The 16,899-nt window shown below is 70.4% G+C and overlaps 2 protein-coding genes across 2 annotated transcripts; both read right to left on the reverse strand.

Moving 5' to 3' along the window:
• Positions 1-3,686: 3,686 nt before the first annotated feature.
• UBE2S (ubiquitin conjugating enzyme E2 S) lies at positions 3,687-7,028 on the reverse strand. The gene is made up of 4 exons (XM_037517222.2): positions 6,949-7,028; positions 6,300-6,447; positions 5,411-5,601; positions 3,687-4,171 (listed from the first exon to the last, which is right to left on the reverse strand). Exons 1-4 carry the CDS (start codon positions 6,949-6,951, stop codon positions 3,845-3,847), a joined length of 669 nt encoding a protein of 222 aa, XP_037373119.1. The 5' UTR covers positions 6,952-7,028; the 3' UTR covers positions 3,687-3,844.
• Positions 7,029-11,539: 4,511 nt separating this feature from the next.
• SHISA7 (shisa family member 7) lies at positions 11,540-16,477 on the reverse strand. Its single transcript, XM_037518221.1, has 4 exons — positions 15,804-16,477; positions 14,850-15,004; positions 13,211-13,360; positions 11,540-12,174 (listed from the first exon to the last, which is right to left on the reverse strand). The coding sequence occupies exons 1-4, from the start codon at positions 16,475-16,477 to the stop codon at positions 11,540-11,542; spliced, it is 1,614 nt and encodes a 537-aa protein (XP_037374118.1).
• Between the last annotated feature and the right edge of the window lie 422 nt (positions 16,478-16,899).

Below are 16,899 nucleotides of genomic sequence, written 5' to 3' on the forward strand. Positions count from 1 at the left end.
AACGGGGTGCCCCACGCCCCAGCTGAAGCAGGACGCGCCACTGGGGAGGGCACCACGTCACAGCCCCCGGAGCCTTCTGCAGCTCCCTGGGTGCTTGTCACCTCTCTGGGCTCTGCCCTGTATCCCTCCATGCTGGGGTAAGGGGGGGGTGTCCCAGCGGAACTAAGCTCGGGCCTTGGCGCTAGGCTGGGAGCCATGGCTGGTGTCCTCTCCCCTGTGGGGTCCTATCCCCTCAGGACTGCCCCACCCACCTCGGTTTGCTGCACCCACTGACATCCTCCAGTGTCCCCACATCTGTGCTCAGTCTGCTCATCCTGGAGCCGCAGGGCTGGGGGGTTTGGGGAGCAGCCTAGAGCCTGGCTGCCTGCCTATAGGGGCCCCAGCTGAGCCTCTGAAGCACCTGGCTTGGGGGGGTGTTGGGGGGCTGGCACCTGGGGTGGGAGGAGGCGCTGGCGGGTGTATCCTGGGGAGGTGACTGCGCGGTCAGCCTTCTGAGCTGTGGCCTGTTGGCGAGGACCATGGAAATTGCATAAACCAGGAAAATAACATTGTGGTTTACAAACAAAGGGACCGCAGACTTCCAGACGTCACAGCAGCACCCCCAGGGAGGGGTGGCAGCAGCTCGGCCTGGCAGGGTCCCGGGGGCCACGGCTGCACACCCTGCCTCCCCATGCCTCAGTTTCCCCATAGTCCCACCGTCTGCACCGTGGAGGGTGTTTGGAGGGCGAGTATAGGGCCCGACTACAGCTTGGCCAGGAGCGGTCGCTGAGCCGAGCTCAGGGACTCGGGCACTGGTGGCCGGGCTGCTCACTCGGGGCTGAAGGGGCTCCCACCCGGTCGTCAGGCTCCCTGCCGGCCGGCCCTGTGTCTCCTGGGCGGCTCCCTGGTTAGTGAATGTTGGCTCATGAGCCATCTTGACCGTGTGGGCCCCAGGCATGGCAGCTGCTTCCTGGCGGAGGCTGCATCTGCACCACCCAGAGCTCTTGACAGCACCCCAGGGGAGGGAGTCTGGGGGCGCTGAGGCGCCTTTGTCCAGCCCCACTGCCCCCTCGTGTGGAGTGAAGCCAGCTTCTTGCAAGGCCTGTCCTGGGAAGCGATTGGGGCCTGCAGCGGGGCCACGCACCTCCAAGGCTGCTGGCGCCCTGGGCAAGGGCCCAGGTCGTCTCCTGAGGGTGGGCTCCACGGGACCTCCAACCCGCACTGGCCGTGGCTCTGGGCCTTGGCGCCCCAGCACCTGTAGGTGGGGAAGGGCCTGCCTTGGCTGGTGCCTCTGCACTTGCTGTGGTACCCGTGCCGCCCAACCACCAGGTGCAGGCCAGTGCTCCTGGGGAGCCAAGTGGCCCAGGGGTGCTGGCAGCAGGAGCCCCCCGACCTGGGTGTGTTCACGAGGTCCCATGGCCACAGTCCATAGCAAAGCAGTAGCCATGGGGGAGGGTGTGTACAGCCTGGCCAGGCAGGACCGGGAGTGGCCGGATCCACGGAAGCAAGGTGCCGCTAACAGGCAGGCCGTGTGGGCTCGCCGCTGCGTGGAGTTTTCCAGAAGGGTACGCGGGAGCTTGGTCACTCGGCCCCTGGCAGAGGCTGGGTGTTGGGGAGCCGTTCACGGTGGGCTCTGTCACCTTTGGAAAGAAGACTGGTGAGGTCTGCGCCTTGGGAAGGGGCCCCTGCCAGGGGCCTATCCCTAACCCTTCCTGGTGCCGGTCTACCGGCCCTACTGGCCTTCCAGGCGCATTGCTGTCAGCGCGACCGCCTGCGCAAGGCAGGTTCTACGAGCGGTAGGGCCCAGAGCCGTACGCCTGGCGTCGGAGGTTGGTCTGTGCCAGTCCCTGGCGAGCGGCTTCCTGTTTTTAAAATCCTGAAACAGGGCCTCCCCAGTGGCGCAGGGGGTTGAGCGCCACGCTGTGAAGCTGTCCACAGCCTCTGCAACGCGGGTTCGAGTCCCTGCCGGCCAGGGAGATTACCATGGCGCGGCAGACCTCTCCGTTGCGCCCGCTACTCCCCTCCGCAGTGTTTCTGCCCTGCCCGTTCTGCTCCCTGCTCTGTCTCTGGTGAGTCCTCTTGCCCTCCCGTGCCCCCGGCCTCTCCCCACCCAAGTCTTGTATTAAAAAAAAAAACAAACCCTGCAATAGGGCCAGCAGCAGAGAGGTGCACGAAACGCGCTCATGCTCTGAAAGCAGCAGGCAACCAAGCAGCGTCCCTGGGACCCATGGCCAAGTGGGGGTACAGGGCAGCCCCGCCTGGGCCCCAGGTGCCGACCCCCAGCTCTTGGAAACAGTTGCTTTCAGTTCAGCACCGGTGTGTGCCCTTAGCAGTGCGTCGTTCCTGGTCTGACGGCGTGCGGAGGCGGCTGCCCAGTGAATCCCTCCCGGGGGCCGGGGCGCCTGGCCTTGGTGGTGAACAGCGTCTCTCCCTGGCCGTACAGTGCTCGCTGTGCAGACACGTCACCTCCAATCTCAATTGTGTCTTGTTCATCATTTGCATATGAAAAACGCTGTGAATTTTTGTGATTTTGTAACTCACCACTTGGCTGTTTCTTTACTGCTGCTAATAATTTTTTTTTAATGTGATTTAAAATTTTTTTTTTATGTATACAGGAGCTGGAGTGTAGGCCAGAGGTATGGAGGGTGAGAGGACTCCCCAGAGACAGAGTGGGGAGCAGGACGGCGGTTCCACTGAAACACACTGCTGACGGGAGCAGCGGGGAGACAGGAAAGGCCTGCTGCGCCATGTGGGTAGCATATGGGGGATCAAACTCATGCTGCAGTTGCTGGCAATAGCTTGACAGCGCTGAGGCTCAACACCTGCCCCACCAGGGAAGGCCCTGTACATAAAATTATTTTGGGGTGCAGTCACTGCACGAGACTAGGCAGCAGTGGGCAGAGCAGGTCAGCAGCAGTGTTGGCAGCTGTGGATTGAGATGTGCCCGAGGTGGTCAGGGGTCAACTTAAAATTGCAGGACCTGAAGGTCCCTCCTGGCTGGCCCCTGTCCCCTCCCCCACCTGAGCCTGGTCATCCCACAGGCTTGCCAAGGCCTGCCCGAGCCCAGAGGGTGGGCCGGGGGCACAGGCACCTCTGGGGCGGGGAGCCCACCTGCCAGGTGCCTGCCTTCCAGCCTGGGGCGGGCTGGTCATGGGCACTAAGCTGTCCAGGCCACACACCTACCAGGGCATTGGGGCAGCAGGCTCTGGTTGGCACACCTGGCTGGCACTGCCATCACGGGCCTTCAGCTTGCTTCAAGTCCACTATGTGCACTGACCACACCCCTCACCCACGTCCAACACTGTGTCCCGGCAACCACCAGGTGAGGAGTCAGGCTGCCCACACTTTGGGGCCAAGGGCGAGAAGCCAAGCCGACCCCCTTCTCTAGCTGCCCCTCCCCTCCCCCAGCACATGGCGGGGAGCCCCAGTGACTTCATCACCCCTCAGGCTGGCCTCACTGGCCAGCCAGCGGGTGGAGGGAGCCGCCCCTGCACCCAGTCAAGGGCCCATGAACTGCAGGTAGGGTGCAGGGTTGCGGCACAGGCAGCGACCCCATCCCCACTGTCCAGGGAGCCAGCCGCTGCCCAGCCCAGCCCAGCAGTCGGGAGGTGGGCGTGCCCTGGGGTGACTGGCCTCCCTCCAGGAGCAGGCTCTGCAGGGGTGTGGGGGAACTGCCATGGGGCAGACCGCAGGGTGGAGCACAGGCAGGGGCTCTGGACTGGGGGCCAGTGGGCAAAGGCACAGCAGCTGCTTTTCGACTTTATTTAGAAAAACACATCCAGGCCCCAGTGCCCAAGCCCTCCCCCCAGCCATAATTTAAATAACTTAGAGACAGCGGGGCGGGTGGGCGCAGGATACAGCACCCCTACAGCCGCCGCAGCGCCCGCTTCTTGTCTGTCTTTTTCTTGGCCGCCAGCTTCTTGTCGCGCTCGCCCGCGTGCTTCTTGGCCATGGGGCCCTCGGCCCCTGCCAAGCCGCCGAGGGCCGTGGGGTCGGCGGAGGCGGCGGCCCCGCCGGCTGGGGCCCGGCTGGCCTCTGCTCTGGCACCGCTGGGCCCGCCGGCGCCGCCGTGGATCTCGGTGAGCAGGCGGGCGCGGGCCGCATACTCCTCATAGTTCTCCAGGAGCAAGCGGCCGGCCTCCTCGTTGAGGGCGGACTCGGGGTTCGGGTGGATCAGCAGGCACTTGATGGTCTGCGGGGAGAGTGGATCAGGCTGGGCGCCCACCAAGGGCCCACCAGCCTCGACGCCCTCCCCCCACGCCCAAGGCCCCACAGGCCTGGACGGTGCAGGAGGGACTTGCCCAGGTCACTCGGGAGCCAGGGGACAGCTTAGGAAGCCCCACTCGGGCCTGCTGGGCACCCGTGCTGAGGTGCAACTGGACTCGAGATGTGGTCACAGCTCTGGCCTGCTAGGCCAGGCGTAACTACGAGGCTGGGGCCTGAGGATGCCCAGTGCTCCTCCCCAGCCACTGTTGCTGACCAGCCAACCACAGCTGAGGACATGGGCTGCCCCGGGAAGCGGCCCGACCTCTGGAATGACGCACCCACCTCGGGCGTTTACCTGCAGCCTCACCTCCCCGCGCCTCAATCCCCAGTCCTGCCTGCTACCTGCCCCAAGGGCTTTTTAATGCTATCTTTTTTTTTTTTTTTAAATATAGGCATGTTTCTTCTTCATTTATTTATTTGTTTGTTTGTTTTTTTGTTTATACATGCACTGGGTACAGCCAGAAGCGCGGGAGGGTGAGAGAATTCACCAGAGCCAGAGCAGGGAGCAGAGCAGGCAGAAGGACCGAAGCACACTGCTGAGGGGAGCAGCGGGCGGCAGGAGAGGTCTGCGCGCCATGCGGGACCCTCCTCTGGTGGCCGGGGAGCAGCCGGGGATCGAACCAGCGCCGTCGAGGCCGCTGGCGGCTTCGCAACCCAGCGCTCAACCACTGCGCCACCGGGGAGGCCCCCAAGGGCTTTTTAAACAATCGCTCTTGGAATTTTTTCCCTTAGGCTACGAGAGAAGCAGACATTCCACAGGCCGGGGCGCAGCTGAACCCCAGAGGAACAAGGCTGAGGGCAGTTTCGGCCTCCCCAAGCCAATGGGCAATTAACAACGTGTCCCAGCGACACCAGTGTCCTGACACCCGGGCTGGCAAAGAGTCGATGGAACCATCCTGCAAGCACAGCAGCGCCAGGATCACCATAAGCCAACAAGCGGTGTGCTTCAGAGCAGCGACTTCAACCGTCTCGGAAAACAGTACCTGCCTGAGCAGCCTCAAGCACCCCCACCCGTCAGAGGACCGTCCACTGCCTGACCTCCACCTGCAGCCTGGGTGCATGGCCCAGGCAGGCTAAAAACGTGGGAAGCTGTACTGCTGCCTGGCAGCCCCAGCCACTGCACAGGTTGTCAGGCCCCGGGCGGTGGAGGGGAGGGCCCACTCACCAGCAGCACGTGCCGGATGCCCAGCTCCGCAGTCCAGTCCCTCTTGAGCACATTGACGCAGATCTCACCGTTGGCGCCCACGTTCGGATGGAAGATTTTGGTCAGGAAGTAGCCCTTAGGCGGGGAGGCTGGGAAGTCCTTCCCCAGCAGGAGCTTCATGCGGAACAGGCCCCCAGCATAGGGGGTGCCCTCTGTGGGGAGAGGAGGGTCGGAGGGCTGACTCTGGGGGCTGTCACGGGATGCCCCATCCCTGCCTGCCATGTGGGCTGTGTCACTGAGCACCCACTGGCACCTGCCCTTCTCACCGAGGAACCCAGAAACTATGAGGGCAAAACGATGGTATGCAGCCCACCTCACACCCCTCTCCACTGCCCGCGCAGACCCCGCTGACCTCACGTCAGCTCCTGTGTCCACTCCACCGGGACCAGCTGAAGTCCAACGGGGCTATCTCCCTGCTCTGCTGATGCCAGGAACCAGTGGCCTCACACCCTCCACCCCCACCTCTCCCCGCGCCACAGCAGGCCCTGTCTCCCCACCAGCACACTGACGGCCTCCGGGCTGACCCCAAAGAGCAGGGGCCCATCACCTCAAGGGTCACCCAGCCCCCCAGCCCAGCTCCTGGCTAGCTCCCTCGCCAGCTGGCAGACTGCAGGGTCCCCAATGGGGAACGGGACGGCTGTGCACCGGGCCCAAGGGCGGTCATGCTGCCCCCACCCTGCTAGCCAACATGAAAGTGTCGCAGTCGCCTGGGGCGTCCTGCCCGCAAGCCTGGGGAGGGGGCGTGTCTGGCCTGCCCTCCGCGGGGCACCCCCACCACCCCGCTTGGGCATGGCACTTCCCCTTCCAGCAGGAAGGATGCGGGCACCCAGGGCCCTGCTCGAACACTCACCAGGGCCCTCGATGGTGACCTGCAGATCGGTGAGATCCTCCTCGTTGGGGAAGACCTTGATGCCGTCGGGCGGGTCGGCCGTCAGCGTCGTCACCTCCTTGTACACCAGGCGGATGATGTGGGGGGGCAGGTTCTCCACGTTGGAGTTCTGGGCACAGACAGGGATGGGCGATGAGCAGAGAGGGGGGCCGCCCCAGGCCGAGAGGTGCCCTGGCCGGGGGACACCTGACGCTGCGGCCCCTGCTCGCCCCCACCCCGGTCCCGGCTGCCCCCGGCTCATCTCCCACTGGAAAGGCGGAGACCGCGGGTGCGTGTGGAGGTACCGACGGCTCCGGAGCCTCAGGGACGCCGGCGGGCGCGCAGCCCACCCCGGCCCCCTGCCCGCGTACCCGGGGAAGGCCCCCTCGAGAGCCGGGTCGGCGCGGGGATGGCGGCGGGAAGTTCCTGCCCCGGGAACACCCCCGGGCGGGTCCCGAAGGCCGGCGCCTCGCAGGACCGCCCGCGCCCGCCGCCCGCCCCCAGGGAGGCCGCCGAGCCCACCGGAGCCGCCCCCGGGCGCTCAGGCCGCGGAGCGCGGCTGCCGAGACCCCGCCTCCTCCGCCGCCGGGCCGCCCCCGGCCGCTCCTCCTGGCCAGGCCGCCGCGCTCACCATGACTGCGGCCGGCCGGGGGCGGGCCCCCCGGACCCCTTCCCGCGCTCCTCGGGCCGCCGACCCCTGCCGCCGCGGCCCTGGCGAGGCCCGGGCGACCTCGCTCCGCTCCCCGCAGCTCCGACGCCCGCCGCGCAACCGCGCCCTCCGCTCCGCCCGCCCCGGGTGTCCGGCCGCACTGAGCCGGCGGCGCGCGCATCGCGCCGCTTTTATATGGGCCTGTAGGCCCCGCCTCCCGCCGCCCCGGAGCGCTGCGGCTCGACCCGTGACGTCAGCGCGCACGTTCCTCGGCGTTCGACGCGCCCGTCCCCCCGCCCGGGAGCCGGGGCCGAAGCGGAAAATGGTGAGGAGAAGTACGCGCGGTGGCTCACCCGACGGGGGCGCGCGGGGAGGGAAGACTCCCTCCGGGGAACCCAGGGGCTGAGGACGGGCCGTAGAAAGGAGGAAGCCGCGAGAAGCAACACGACCGCTGATTGGGCCGTTTGAATCCGACGCCGCCACGGCCTGGCGTACGCGCGCGCTCCCTGACGCACAGGAAACCGCGCACGCGACTAACGGTTGGCCCCGCAGCCCGGGCGGGGCGACGGGAGGCGGGACTCGGGGGTGGGGGGGGTAAACGGATGATGGAAGGTGCTCCGGCCAATAGCGACGCGCCGTGGTAGGCTGGGGTCACGAGACTCTCACCGGCCAATCCCTGCTGGGAGGGAGCGCGGGCGGGCGGGATGAAGGGGCGGGAAGGGATTGCCGGGGGGCCAATGGGCGCCCCGTGCAGCGTGAAAGACGCCGCTGGCTGCCAACAAAATGCGTTTGCTTTTGTGTATGCAGATGAGGTGCCGCCAGCGCCCCTTCCTCAGCCGGCGGAGGGGGTGGGCGCCGGGCTCGCTCGAGGCGCCATTTTGTGCCGGGAATGGCCTCTGCCGTGTTCGTCGAGGTTCGAAGACCCCCGAGCGTGACGAAGACTCGGCCGTCTGGCCCCGGCCGGCCTCTGACACTGTAGCCCCGTCCCCGCACGTGGGGGTGACGCCCTGCCCCCCGCCGGCCCCGCCCCCCGCGGAAGCGCCCGGCCCGTGGCCAGCTCCGGCCCGCCTGTGACTGCCCGCCGCCCCCGGCGGCCGCGCCTCCCCCGGGCAGGGAGTCCGGGTCGGGCCGGGCCCGCCCGCCCCGCGGCCTCGTCGTGCGCGTTGCCCCTGAAGCCCCGACGGTGCCGCGCCCGGCCCGATCCGCGCCCTGGACGGCCGCTCTGGCCCGCTGGCCCCGGCCCTTCCCGCCCGCCTCGCGGCGCCGCGCGTGCGGCCTCGGCTTCGGGAACGTGCCGGGAGGGCGAGGGTGGGCCCGGGGAGCCCCGACCCGAGCTGCCGCCCTCCCTGCGGCGCAGGGCGCCCGGAACAGCGTGGGGGCGTCGCGTCGCCCGGCGGGGCAGGTTGTCGTGTCAGCTGCCCGCCCCGCCGTCCCTGCCGTCGGGAAAGTCGGACCCGCTTTCCCGAGGGAGGAGCCCGAGGCCATCTGCCTCCCGCGCGCTCCCGCTGTGGAGGACCCTGGCCCGCATGGCCTGAGACCCGCCCTTTGGGGCGCACACCCGGCAGTGCCCCGGGGACGGGATTTCCTTGGCTTTGCCCCTGTCCTCGCCCAGCCCCGTGCCCCGGCCATGTCCAGTCCACCTAAGTGCTGCCGTCACCGGATCGTCCTCTGCGAGCGCCCAGTACTTGGCCTCTGACTTGCTTCACTGCTTGTTCTTGCAAACTCCCCGTTTTGCTGAAAGGGGGAGGGGTTTCCTTGGCGACGCTGAGTGGCACATCCCCCTTCCCGCTGGGGCACAGGGTCTGCCAGGCAGCCTGCCCTCTCGCAGGGCCCAGGGTGGCCCCTGAAGTGCTACTTCCCCCAGGCGTGAACACGCCTGGGGGCGGGAGTAGTGGGGGCCCGGAGGTTGCTGGGTTGGGCGTGCTTCCTGCTGCCCTGAGGGCAATGCCTGAATGGAGGGACCCCTGCTGCAGCTCCTGCCAACTGTGATCCCCCCGAAACACGCCGAGGACCTAACCTCCAGGAGCTGGGACGTAGCCCTAACTGGAAACAGGGTCTTTGCAGGTGGAGTCCTGGGGTGGGCCCCAATCCCAGTCGCGTGTCCTTGGGAGCAAAGGAGAGAGCCGCCGACAGCTCTAGGCCAGGAGCCGGGGTTGTCACCCCCAGCCAGGCCTCGGGAGCAGCGAGCTCTGGCTGTCCCAGACGCCACCTCTAGGCCGTGGCCACCACAGCCCCACTGCTGGCTCGTAGGGTTTGCCCGGTGTGCGTCCTCAGATGCCGGCTGGACATGCTCCCCTGCCCAAGCCCAGGGCAGGCTTTAGGAGGAAGAACAGGTCATAGGGCCTCACCCCAGCCCAGCTCCTCGCTTGGGGCAGGTGGCTGGGATTGGGGCCTCTGTGCAGCCCCTCAGATGTCCCTCTTGGCCCAGGGGCGCCCCAGGGACACGGAGGGGGGTGCAGAGACCCGTCCCTTCCCCACTGTCACCTTGAGGCCGAGCCAGGAAAACATCTGTTTATTCCAAAAAATACCACAGGCAGCTGGCCTGCTGGCCTCCCAGGGCCTGGCAGCCGGGGGGACGGGTCTCTGCTGGGGCTGCCCGGCTCCCGCACTGCCCTCCCGCGCCAGAGGGCCGTCTCTCGCGCGCTTAAGGGGCAGGAGGACTCGCGTGAGGCCCAGCTCCAGGAGCGGGCGGCCTGGGCCTGGTCTCGCCCTCAGACCTCTCCCCTCTATGGCTTATTTGAGATAAGAGGTCAGGCCCCGGCCAGGCAGCCTGCGCCTAAGTGAGTGGGGAGGGCGTGAGCCTGGAGCCCAGGCCAGGGCAGGGCAGGGGGCGTACAAAAGCTGCAAGGCCCCAGCGCCCCGGGTCGGGGTGGAGGGAGTCGAGTGCCCCAGTGGGGCAGGGTGCAGGGGAGAGGGGTCTGGGGCAGGCGGGTGCTCAAGGGGACCCTGTCGTGGGGAGCCACACTCCACCTGAAGGGCCCCTGGCGGGGTGTCCTGGAGGGCCGGGAGCCCCGAGGCTACAAGCATGGAGGTGAAAGGCCAGCGCTGGGGCCCGGACAGTAGTGGCGCGTCCCCTCGTGTGGTGGGGCGGAGGGGCAGCTGCCTGCCCCAGGCCCCTGACGAGAAGGGGTGAGCAGGTGTGCAATGTGGGGGAAAAAGGGGGGACGGCCCAAAGGGGGGGAGAAGAGGCCCCCCACCCCGCCCTGGAGGCAGGGAGGAGAGCGCGTAGCCCTTTAAGAGTGAGGGGGTGGCCGCCCCCCCGCGACATGGCTATGTACAGAGGGCTTGGGGTCGCGTAGTGCGGTGGTGATGGGGAGCCCCGAGAGGGGCGCCCGGCCGGGCTGTGGCGCTGTGTCCAAGCCAGCGGGGGTTCTGCTCTGTGGCGGGGCAGCGGGTGACCGTGTGGAGCGGCCTCCGGCCTCCGGTCCCCGGGGGCGAGCAGAGGGCAGCGAGCTGCCGGGCCCGGAGGCCGCGCCTGGGGGGCTGGTGCAGGTGCAGGCGGTGGCGTCATCAAGCAGGGCCGGAGCTGGGGTGCACAGCCCCGCTCTACTCCACGGGAGGGGCCTGGCGGGCATGTGCTGGCCTCGGAACAGCTGCAGGTGCGCGGCCTGCGACAGCGACCACCCAGCCTGGCCGGGTCCGGGAGGGCGGGTCGTCCGGGTGAGGTGGGCCGGGAGGCGGTGCCCCCTGGCTCTCGGGACGCGGGAGGGCGGGCTGGAGACATCGTGGCTGAGGTGGGCCTGGCACGCGTGGCTGTGCGTGGGGCGACACCGCGCGGGGGGCTCTGGGCAGTGGTGGCGTCCGGGGTGCTCGTGGATCCCGGTGGGGTGTCCCCGTTGGCCACAGTGGATTCTGGAAGGGGAGGTGCCGCCGGCGGGAGCCCGGACACATGGCAGCGTGGCGGGGCCTGGAAGACGGCGGCGCCGCTGGTCATGGGCGCCCTGGCGCCGCGGAGTCGGGAGGAGGCGACCGCGGGGGCACGGGCTCTGGGGAGGGCCGGGCAGCGGTGCCTCTGCAGGCGGGGGCGCGGGGCCGCAGGCGCAGTGTGGTCACCAGCGGGGACACCCCAGATTCCCCCAGCAGAGGGGACTCTTGACAGGCGGTGACGTCTCCATCAGGGCCACGTGGGGCTCTGCCCACTCAGGAGGCCCGGGGCTGCGGGGGCGGGGGCTGGCCAGGGCACTCCCCAGTCACTTTCCCTGCAGGCCCCGCCGCGGCCAGGGAGATGGCTTCGTGGCAGGCGTCTTCTCGGGTGAGGAGGCGGGAAGGGAGTTCTTTCCGGGGGACCCTGAGGAGGCCCTCGGGGCGAGGTGGCGTCGCGAGCGAGACTGCGGCGTGACGTGGGGAGGGGTCTGTCGCGGGACAGCCCAGGACAGGTGCGGTCACCGTGGCGGGCCACAGGCACCGGGTCCGCGCGGCACGCGCCGGGAGCCCCTTCCTCTGCGGTGACGTCATGGGAAGGAGGCCGCGGGGGAGGGGCGGGGAGGGCGCCCGCCCGCGCCCGCCGGAGGCTCTGTCTGACGGCGACGAGCGCTCGCCCCAGTGGGGCCCTGGGGGCCGCCGGGGGCCGGCCTCAGACAGTCACCTCGTTCTTGCTGGCGGTGCGCAGGTGCTGGGGCAGGTGGTGGCCGGGGATGAACTGCAGCTGCTCCAGCGTGCCCTGGCGCTGGAAGGGCGGCCTGCGGGCCAGCGTGCCCCCGCCACCGGCGTCGGCCATCCAGGCGGGCTGCGGGGAGCCGTGCAGGCCGTGGTGGTGGTGCGCGTGCAGGCCGGGCGGTGGCGGCAGCCCGTGCAGCGGCGTGGGGGGCCCCCCGGGCCCCAGCAGCAGGTTGGAGTGGGAGGCGGCCAGGCCGGCACGCCCGGCGGGCTCGGGGGGCAGCGCAGGGCTGCGCGGGGGCGACAGCAGGTGCTCGCGGCTCTGGCGCAGGGCCTCGGGCGAGGACAGCAGCAGGTGCTCCTGGGACACCAGGCGCGCGCGCGGCAGCGTGAACTCGTAGCGCCCGCGGCCCCCGTCGCCCAGCAGGTGCTCCTGGGACATGACCCGCCGCGGGTTGGGTGCAGGCGCCAGGCCCAGCTCCTCGGGCCCCCCCCAGCCCTCCAGGCGGTAGCCGCCGGTGCCGGGGCGCCGCAGCGCGTGCAGGGGCAGCGTCCCGCGGGGCAGCTCCAGGTGCCGGCGCTTCAGGTACGCCTCGTCCAGGTCCTTCTCCGCTGTGGGAGGGGAGGGCGGAGGGTCACGCGGGCCAGCTGGCCGCCCCTGCCTCCCCCACAGCCCACCCGCCATGCTGCGCCGGAGCGCGTCAGCAGCCTGGGTGAGGACGGCCCATCACAGGTCCCCGGGCCCTGCCCGAGGCGGCGGTGGGCTCCCTGCTGAGGGAAGCGCGGCCCAGCCTGGCTGGGGAGCAGAGCCGCTGCTCTGGGAGGCGCTGTCTCTGCCTTCACGCCAGGCCGGTCTCTGGGCCTGGGGAGAGCCAGCGGCCATGACGCAGGTGAGGGCCCCGCCGGGCCTGGACGGCGGGCAGCAGCAGGGGCCAGCCTGCCGGCTCTTGTCTCAGTGTGTGTTGTCGGAGCAGCCCCAGCAGGGAGACCCGACCCCAGGTGTGTCTAGGTCCCCACCCAAAGGCCTGCGGGGGCCCGGGGCTTGCCCTGCTCTCGGGGTGTGTGGAGAGTCCCCAGCAAGGCGTCTGCGAGCCTGCCTGTAGCTTCACGTCTCCTGGCGAGGGCGTGAAAGCGTCTCTTACTCAGCGGCTCGGTTCAAGCGTCTGAGTGTGGCCCGGCGGCTGGGGAGGGACGTGTCCAGCCAGGGTCACCGGCATGGTTAGGGGGGGCTGTCGCTGCTTGGAGCCCGCGGGAGTCTGTCTGGGCCTCTGCTGGGGTCGGGGGGCACATCCTTTCCTGCTGGGAGTCCCCAGGCCAGGCCGGGCCTCGTGGGGGTCTGTGAGCCCAGGTCCCGGGTCCGCACCCCTGCTCCGTGCCGCGCAGTTGTTCTGTCTGCCCGCGCTGTGGCTCTGCCGCTGTCGCCGCGAGTGCCGCTGACAGCCGGGCCGGGGGCCTGCCCTTGCACTTAAGAGGCAAACTCCAGGTCAGCCCGGGCCAACTCCGTGACCGCGGGACTCTGGGACTTGTTGGACACAGCCCGGGGGAGGAGCGAAGCCTCCGGCCGCCGCTGGGCCACTGTCCACGGTCCTGAACCGAGGCCCTGCCCGGCCCCACCGCCCGCCCGCCCGCTCTCCCTCCGGGGACTCACCCAGCCTCTTGAGCGAGGAGTAGCGGTTGAGCTCAGACTTCACGGCGGCCTCGTAGGACGGCGGCAGGTGTGAGAGGTTGTGGAAGGACCGCGAGCAGGACAGCGTGGAGTAGTGCAGCGAGGGGCTGGGGGGCGGCACGGCCCGCCAGTCTGGGCAGGGACAGGACTGAGGTCAGCCAGCTCCCCCGACCTGGGGGTCCAGCCCCCTGAACCCAGAGGTTCAGGCCGCCGGCCTCCTCCCTTGGAACCGGGGGTCCAGCCCCCAGCCCCCGTGAGGCGTTAGAGACACGTGGCCCCAGCCGGGCAGCGGGGCTCCCTGGTGGGGAGCAGGCAGGGCGGGGCTGCACTCGTGCCCTCTCGCGACCCACGGCAGACGCAGCCGCTTTCCACTTCCGGTGTCCGAATGCGGACACCCCGGCCCTGGGGCGGCTCGCTCAGCCATGAGGACCAGGCTGGCCGGCCTCACCCACCGACCCCCAGGCCCTGGCGCAGGCTCCCGGTGGGGGCCCGTCGTCCACCGGCGCCCGGCCTTCCCCAGCGTGGCGGCGCGGCGCGGTGCTGGGGGCTGCTGACATCCGGGCGCAGGTAGTGGTGCGGGTGGTCTGTGGGAGCGGCAAGGGAGGCGCCTCACCGCCCTGGCCCTCCCGCTGGCCCCGAGGCCTGGTCTCGAGGAGCCCCGGCGCATCTCTGGGCCCCCGTGCTTGGCCCTGCCCGGCCCTGCCCCAGTCCCGCGTCGTCAAAGCAGGCCCGCCGTGCCACCCCTAGCGGGACAGCGTCTGAGCAGAGTGGGCGCTGGAGGCCTGGTGACCTGACGCCTGCTGTCGCCTCCCCCTCCCGCGCCACCGGCCGTCTGGCACCTGGATGAGCAGCCCCGCCCCGCCCCAGGCCCCCTGCTCTTGCTGTGGGGCTCTGCTCATTGCCCTGGTGTTTCCCCCTTTTTTTGCCTGAAGAACTGCTCATCCCTCCAGGACCAGGTTAGTCTGTCTTCCTCACGCTACCCCAGCCCACCTCTGCTGCTCCGCTCCTGACCTCAGCTCAGGCCTTGCACTGTCCCGGACCATCCACCCCCCCCTTCCACCCCCTTGCTGTCTGCTCCCACCCTTCTCTGAACTCCTCCTCGGCTCTGCCTTGCCCTCAGGATGAGCCCTGGGCTCAGCCTCCAGAGGCTTCTGCCGCCCCACCCTCTCCCAGCCCCGGCACGGTCTGCGCCAGCACCCGAGCTCCCCTGCCCTAAGGAAGCCCCCCTCCCGCACCCGGCCCCCCAGCTCTGTGGCTCCCCGTGACCCCCGGGCACCCTCCTCTGCCACGTGCCCGGAGTGCTGCCTCTGTGTCAGCGCTGCCCTCTGAGCGTGGGCGCAGGCTGCGGAGCCCTGGGGCGGGTGCTGCTGCGCTGCCGTCGCGGATGAGGAAACAGGCCACCCATGGGGGGGGGCCTGACGCCCGCGGCACACCAGGGTCATAGGTCTCGGCGTGTCTCTCATGGGCCCCAAATTCTCTAGTCGGGGACTGGGAAGGGCCCCCTGGGTAGCCGCGGCCTCAGAGGCTCACCTGTGTCCACTGGAGGGGGGGAGGTCTGAGTCCCCAGGAGTGCCCCGGGGGGGGGGCTGCAGGGGGGGAGGTCGCCCCGCGATGCACTCACCGAGGTTGGAGGGCTTCACGGTGTTGTAGAGGCTCTTGGGTGTCCTGGGCGGCATGCTGTCCGAGCCCCCGAGCCCTGGGGTCAGGGAGCTGCTCCGCGTCCTGTCGGGCCGGGCCCCAGGCCCTGTCTGATGCCGCAGGATGTCCACCAGAGCCCTGGGGGAGGGGGGTGGGGAACGGTCGGGAGCGGCCGGCTGGGGCGGGGCGGGAACGGGGAGAAGCCAAGACTCTCACTAAGGCTCCCTGTCGGGCGCTGGGCTCTGGCATTTGGCTGCACCCCTTTCTCTCCGCCTGGCTGCTAACAGTGGCCACACGAGTGCGGCTTCCTGAGGGCCCCATCTGCCTTCCTGCGAAGCGCCTTCCCTGAGCAGCGGAGCCCCCGGGGTGCACCCCGCACTTCAGAATCACCCTGATTCCTCTCCCTCTCCCCTTCGTGCCCGAGCGATCTTGCGGTCTCAGGCTCCAAAATAGAGCCCCAACCAGACGGCATCCCGCGCCCCCCTGCAGCCGGCCTCCTGCCCGGCCGGCCCCGCAGCGGCTGCACACAAGGCTCCCGCCCCTGCCGCCTGTCCCTGCGCCCCTGTGCCTGGGCTGCGGCTCCGGGAGCTCAGCTGCCCCCTCCCGGCCTCTGCTGGCGGCCCTGCCCCTCCCAGCCTGGTCTCTGCCTCCCAGCCGCGAGGCTCTGGGGCCTGCGGAGGGAGACCCCGGCGGGCGGCACACAGGGGTGGGGAGGGCCCGGGGGCTCCGGCAGCCGTCCTGGCAGGCGGGGAAGAGCCCTGGCCCAGGGCCCGGCCGGCCGGCTGGGGAGGCAGGTTCATGGGGCGGGGCCAGGCCGCGCGCCAGGCCCTCCCTGCCTCTGCCTCTCCCTCGCCCCGCGCCCGCCCCAGGGCCCGCCCCCCGCCCCGGCCCGGCCCCGCCCCGGGCTCCCTACCCGTCCGCCGGCGCGCTCACACACCTGGGCACGCTGATCTCCCGGGGCGCCCGGGGCGCCCGGGACGCCTTGCTGAAGGCCACCTTGGCGCCGACGCCCACAGCAAGGGCGAAGCTGATGACCCCGCACACCACGTAGGCCGTGCTGCCCCCGGGGCCCTCGCCCCCGCGCCCCCCGGCGCCCCCCGCCCGGCCGCCCTCCAGCCACCCGGCCTGGCCGGGCCCGAGCCCCCCGCCCGCGCCCCCGGCGCCCGCGGCGCCCCCGGCCAGCGGCGGCGGCGTGGTGGCCCAGCGGGGCGTGTCGTAGTTGGAGCAGGAGGCCTGCGCCAGGCGCATGTGGCGGTGCTCGCAGCAGAAGCGGTAGTGGCACGTGCCGCAGCAGAAGCGGTAGGAGCCGGTGCTGCAGTTGAAGGTGGCGTCGTACTGGCCCATCACGTCGTAGTAGCCGTGGCACAGCTCGGCCGGCGGCGGCGCCCGGGCCGCGGCGCCCGCCCCGCCCGCGCCGCCGCTCCGCGTGCCGTTGGCGCCCCCGCCCGCGGCGCCCCCGCCGCCCGCCAGCGCCCCGGTCAGGCGCCGCAGGTGCGCCAGCAGGGCGGGCAGCGGGCCGGGCGCGGCGCCCGTGGCGTTGGACGGGCGCGCCCCGGCCCGGTCGGCGGGGGCCAGGAGCAGGAGGGTCCCGAGCAGCAGGAGGGCCGGCATGGGGCGCGCTGGAGGCCGGCCGGGGCCGCCAGGCTGCGGGAGAGACGAGGCTGCAGCGGGTGGGGGAGGCCGGGCGGGGAAGGCAGGCGGGAGAGGGGGGGAGAGGGGGCGGGAGGGGGGCGGGAGGGGGGGAGCACAGGGAACGGTGGTGGGCGGACCAGGGGCCGGAGGGGGGCCGCGAGGCGGGTGGCACAGCAGCAGCAGGGCATGGGCGGGACGGGGCAGAGGAGACCTCAGGGAGGGGCAGGGTGCAGGGGGAGCGCAGACACGGGTTGGGGGGGCCGTGGGGGCAGGGAGGCCATGACGGAGGACAGGGGTGGGGTGGGGGAGGGGGGAGGGGAGAGAAGCGTGGGGGCGAGAGAGAAACCGGGTTAGGCTTGAGAGCTGGAGCACCAGACCGAGCAGTGGGAGCACCTGGAGCC

This window comes from Talpa occidentalis, unplaced genomic scaffold (genome assembly GCF_014898055.3).
Source record: "Talpa occidentalis isolate TD23 unplaced genomic scaffold, MPIMG_talOcc4v2.1 talOcc4.17, whole genome shotgun sequence".
NCBI lineage: Eukaryota > Metazoa > Chordata > Mammalia > Eulipotyphla > Talpidae > Talpa > Talpa occidentalis.

Bases quoted from the DNA above. Each gene is read 5' to 3' on its own strand.
- UBE2S (XM_037517222.2), bottom strand. The intron at 5,602-6,299 runs GTGAGTGTTCGA...CTCTCCCCACAG, and splicing joins GGTCACCATCGAGGGCCCTG to AGGGCACCCCCTATGCTGGG. The intron at 4,172-5,410 runs GTGAGTGGGCCC...CTCTCCCCGCAG, and splicing joins GCATCCGGCACGTGCTGCTG to ACCATCAAGTGCCTGCTGAT.
- SHISA7 (XM_037518221.1), bottom strand. From the start codon at position 16,477: ATGCCGGCCCTCCTGCTGCTCGGGACCCTCCTGCTCCTGGCCCCCGCC. The intron at 15,005-15,803 runs GTGTGTGAGCGC...CCCCTCCCCCAG, and splicing joins CGGGAGATCAGCGTGCCCAG to GGCTCTGGTGGACATCCTGC. The intron at 12,175-13,210 runs GTGAGTCCCCGG...CCCCTCCCACAG, and splicing joins CTCCTCGCTCAAGAGGCTGG to CGGAGAAGGACCTGGACGAG.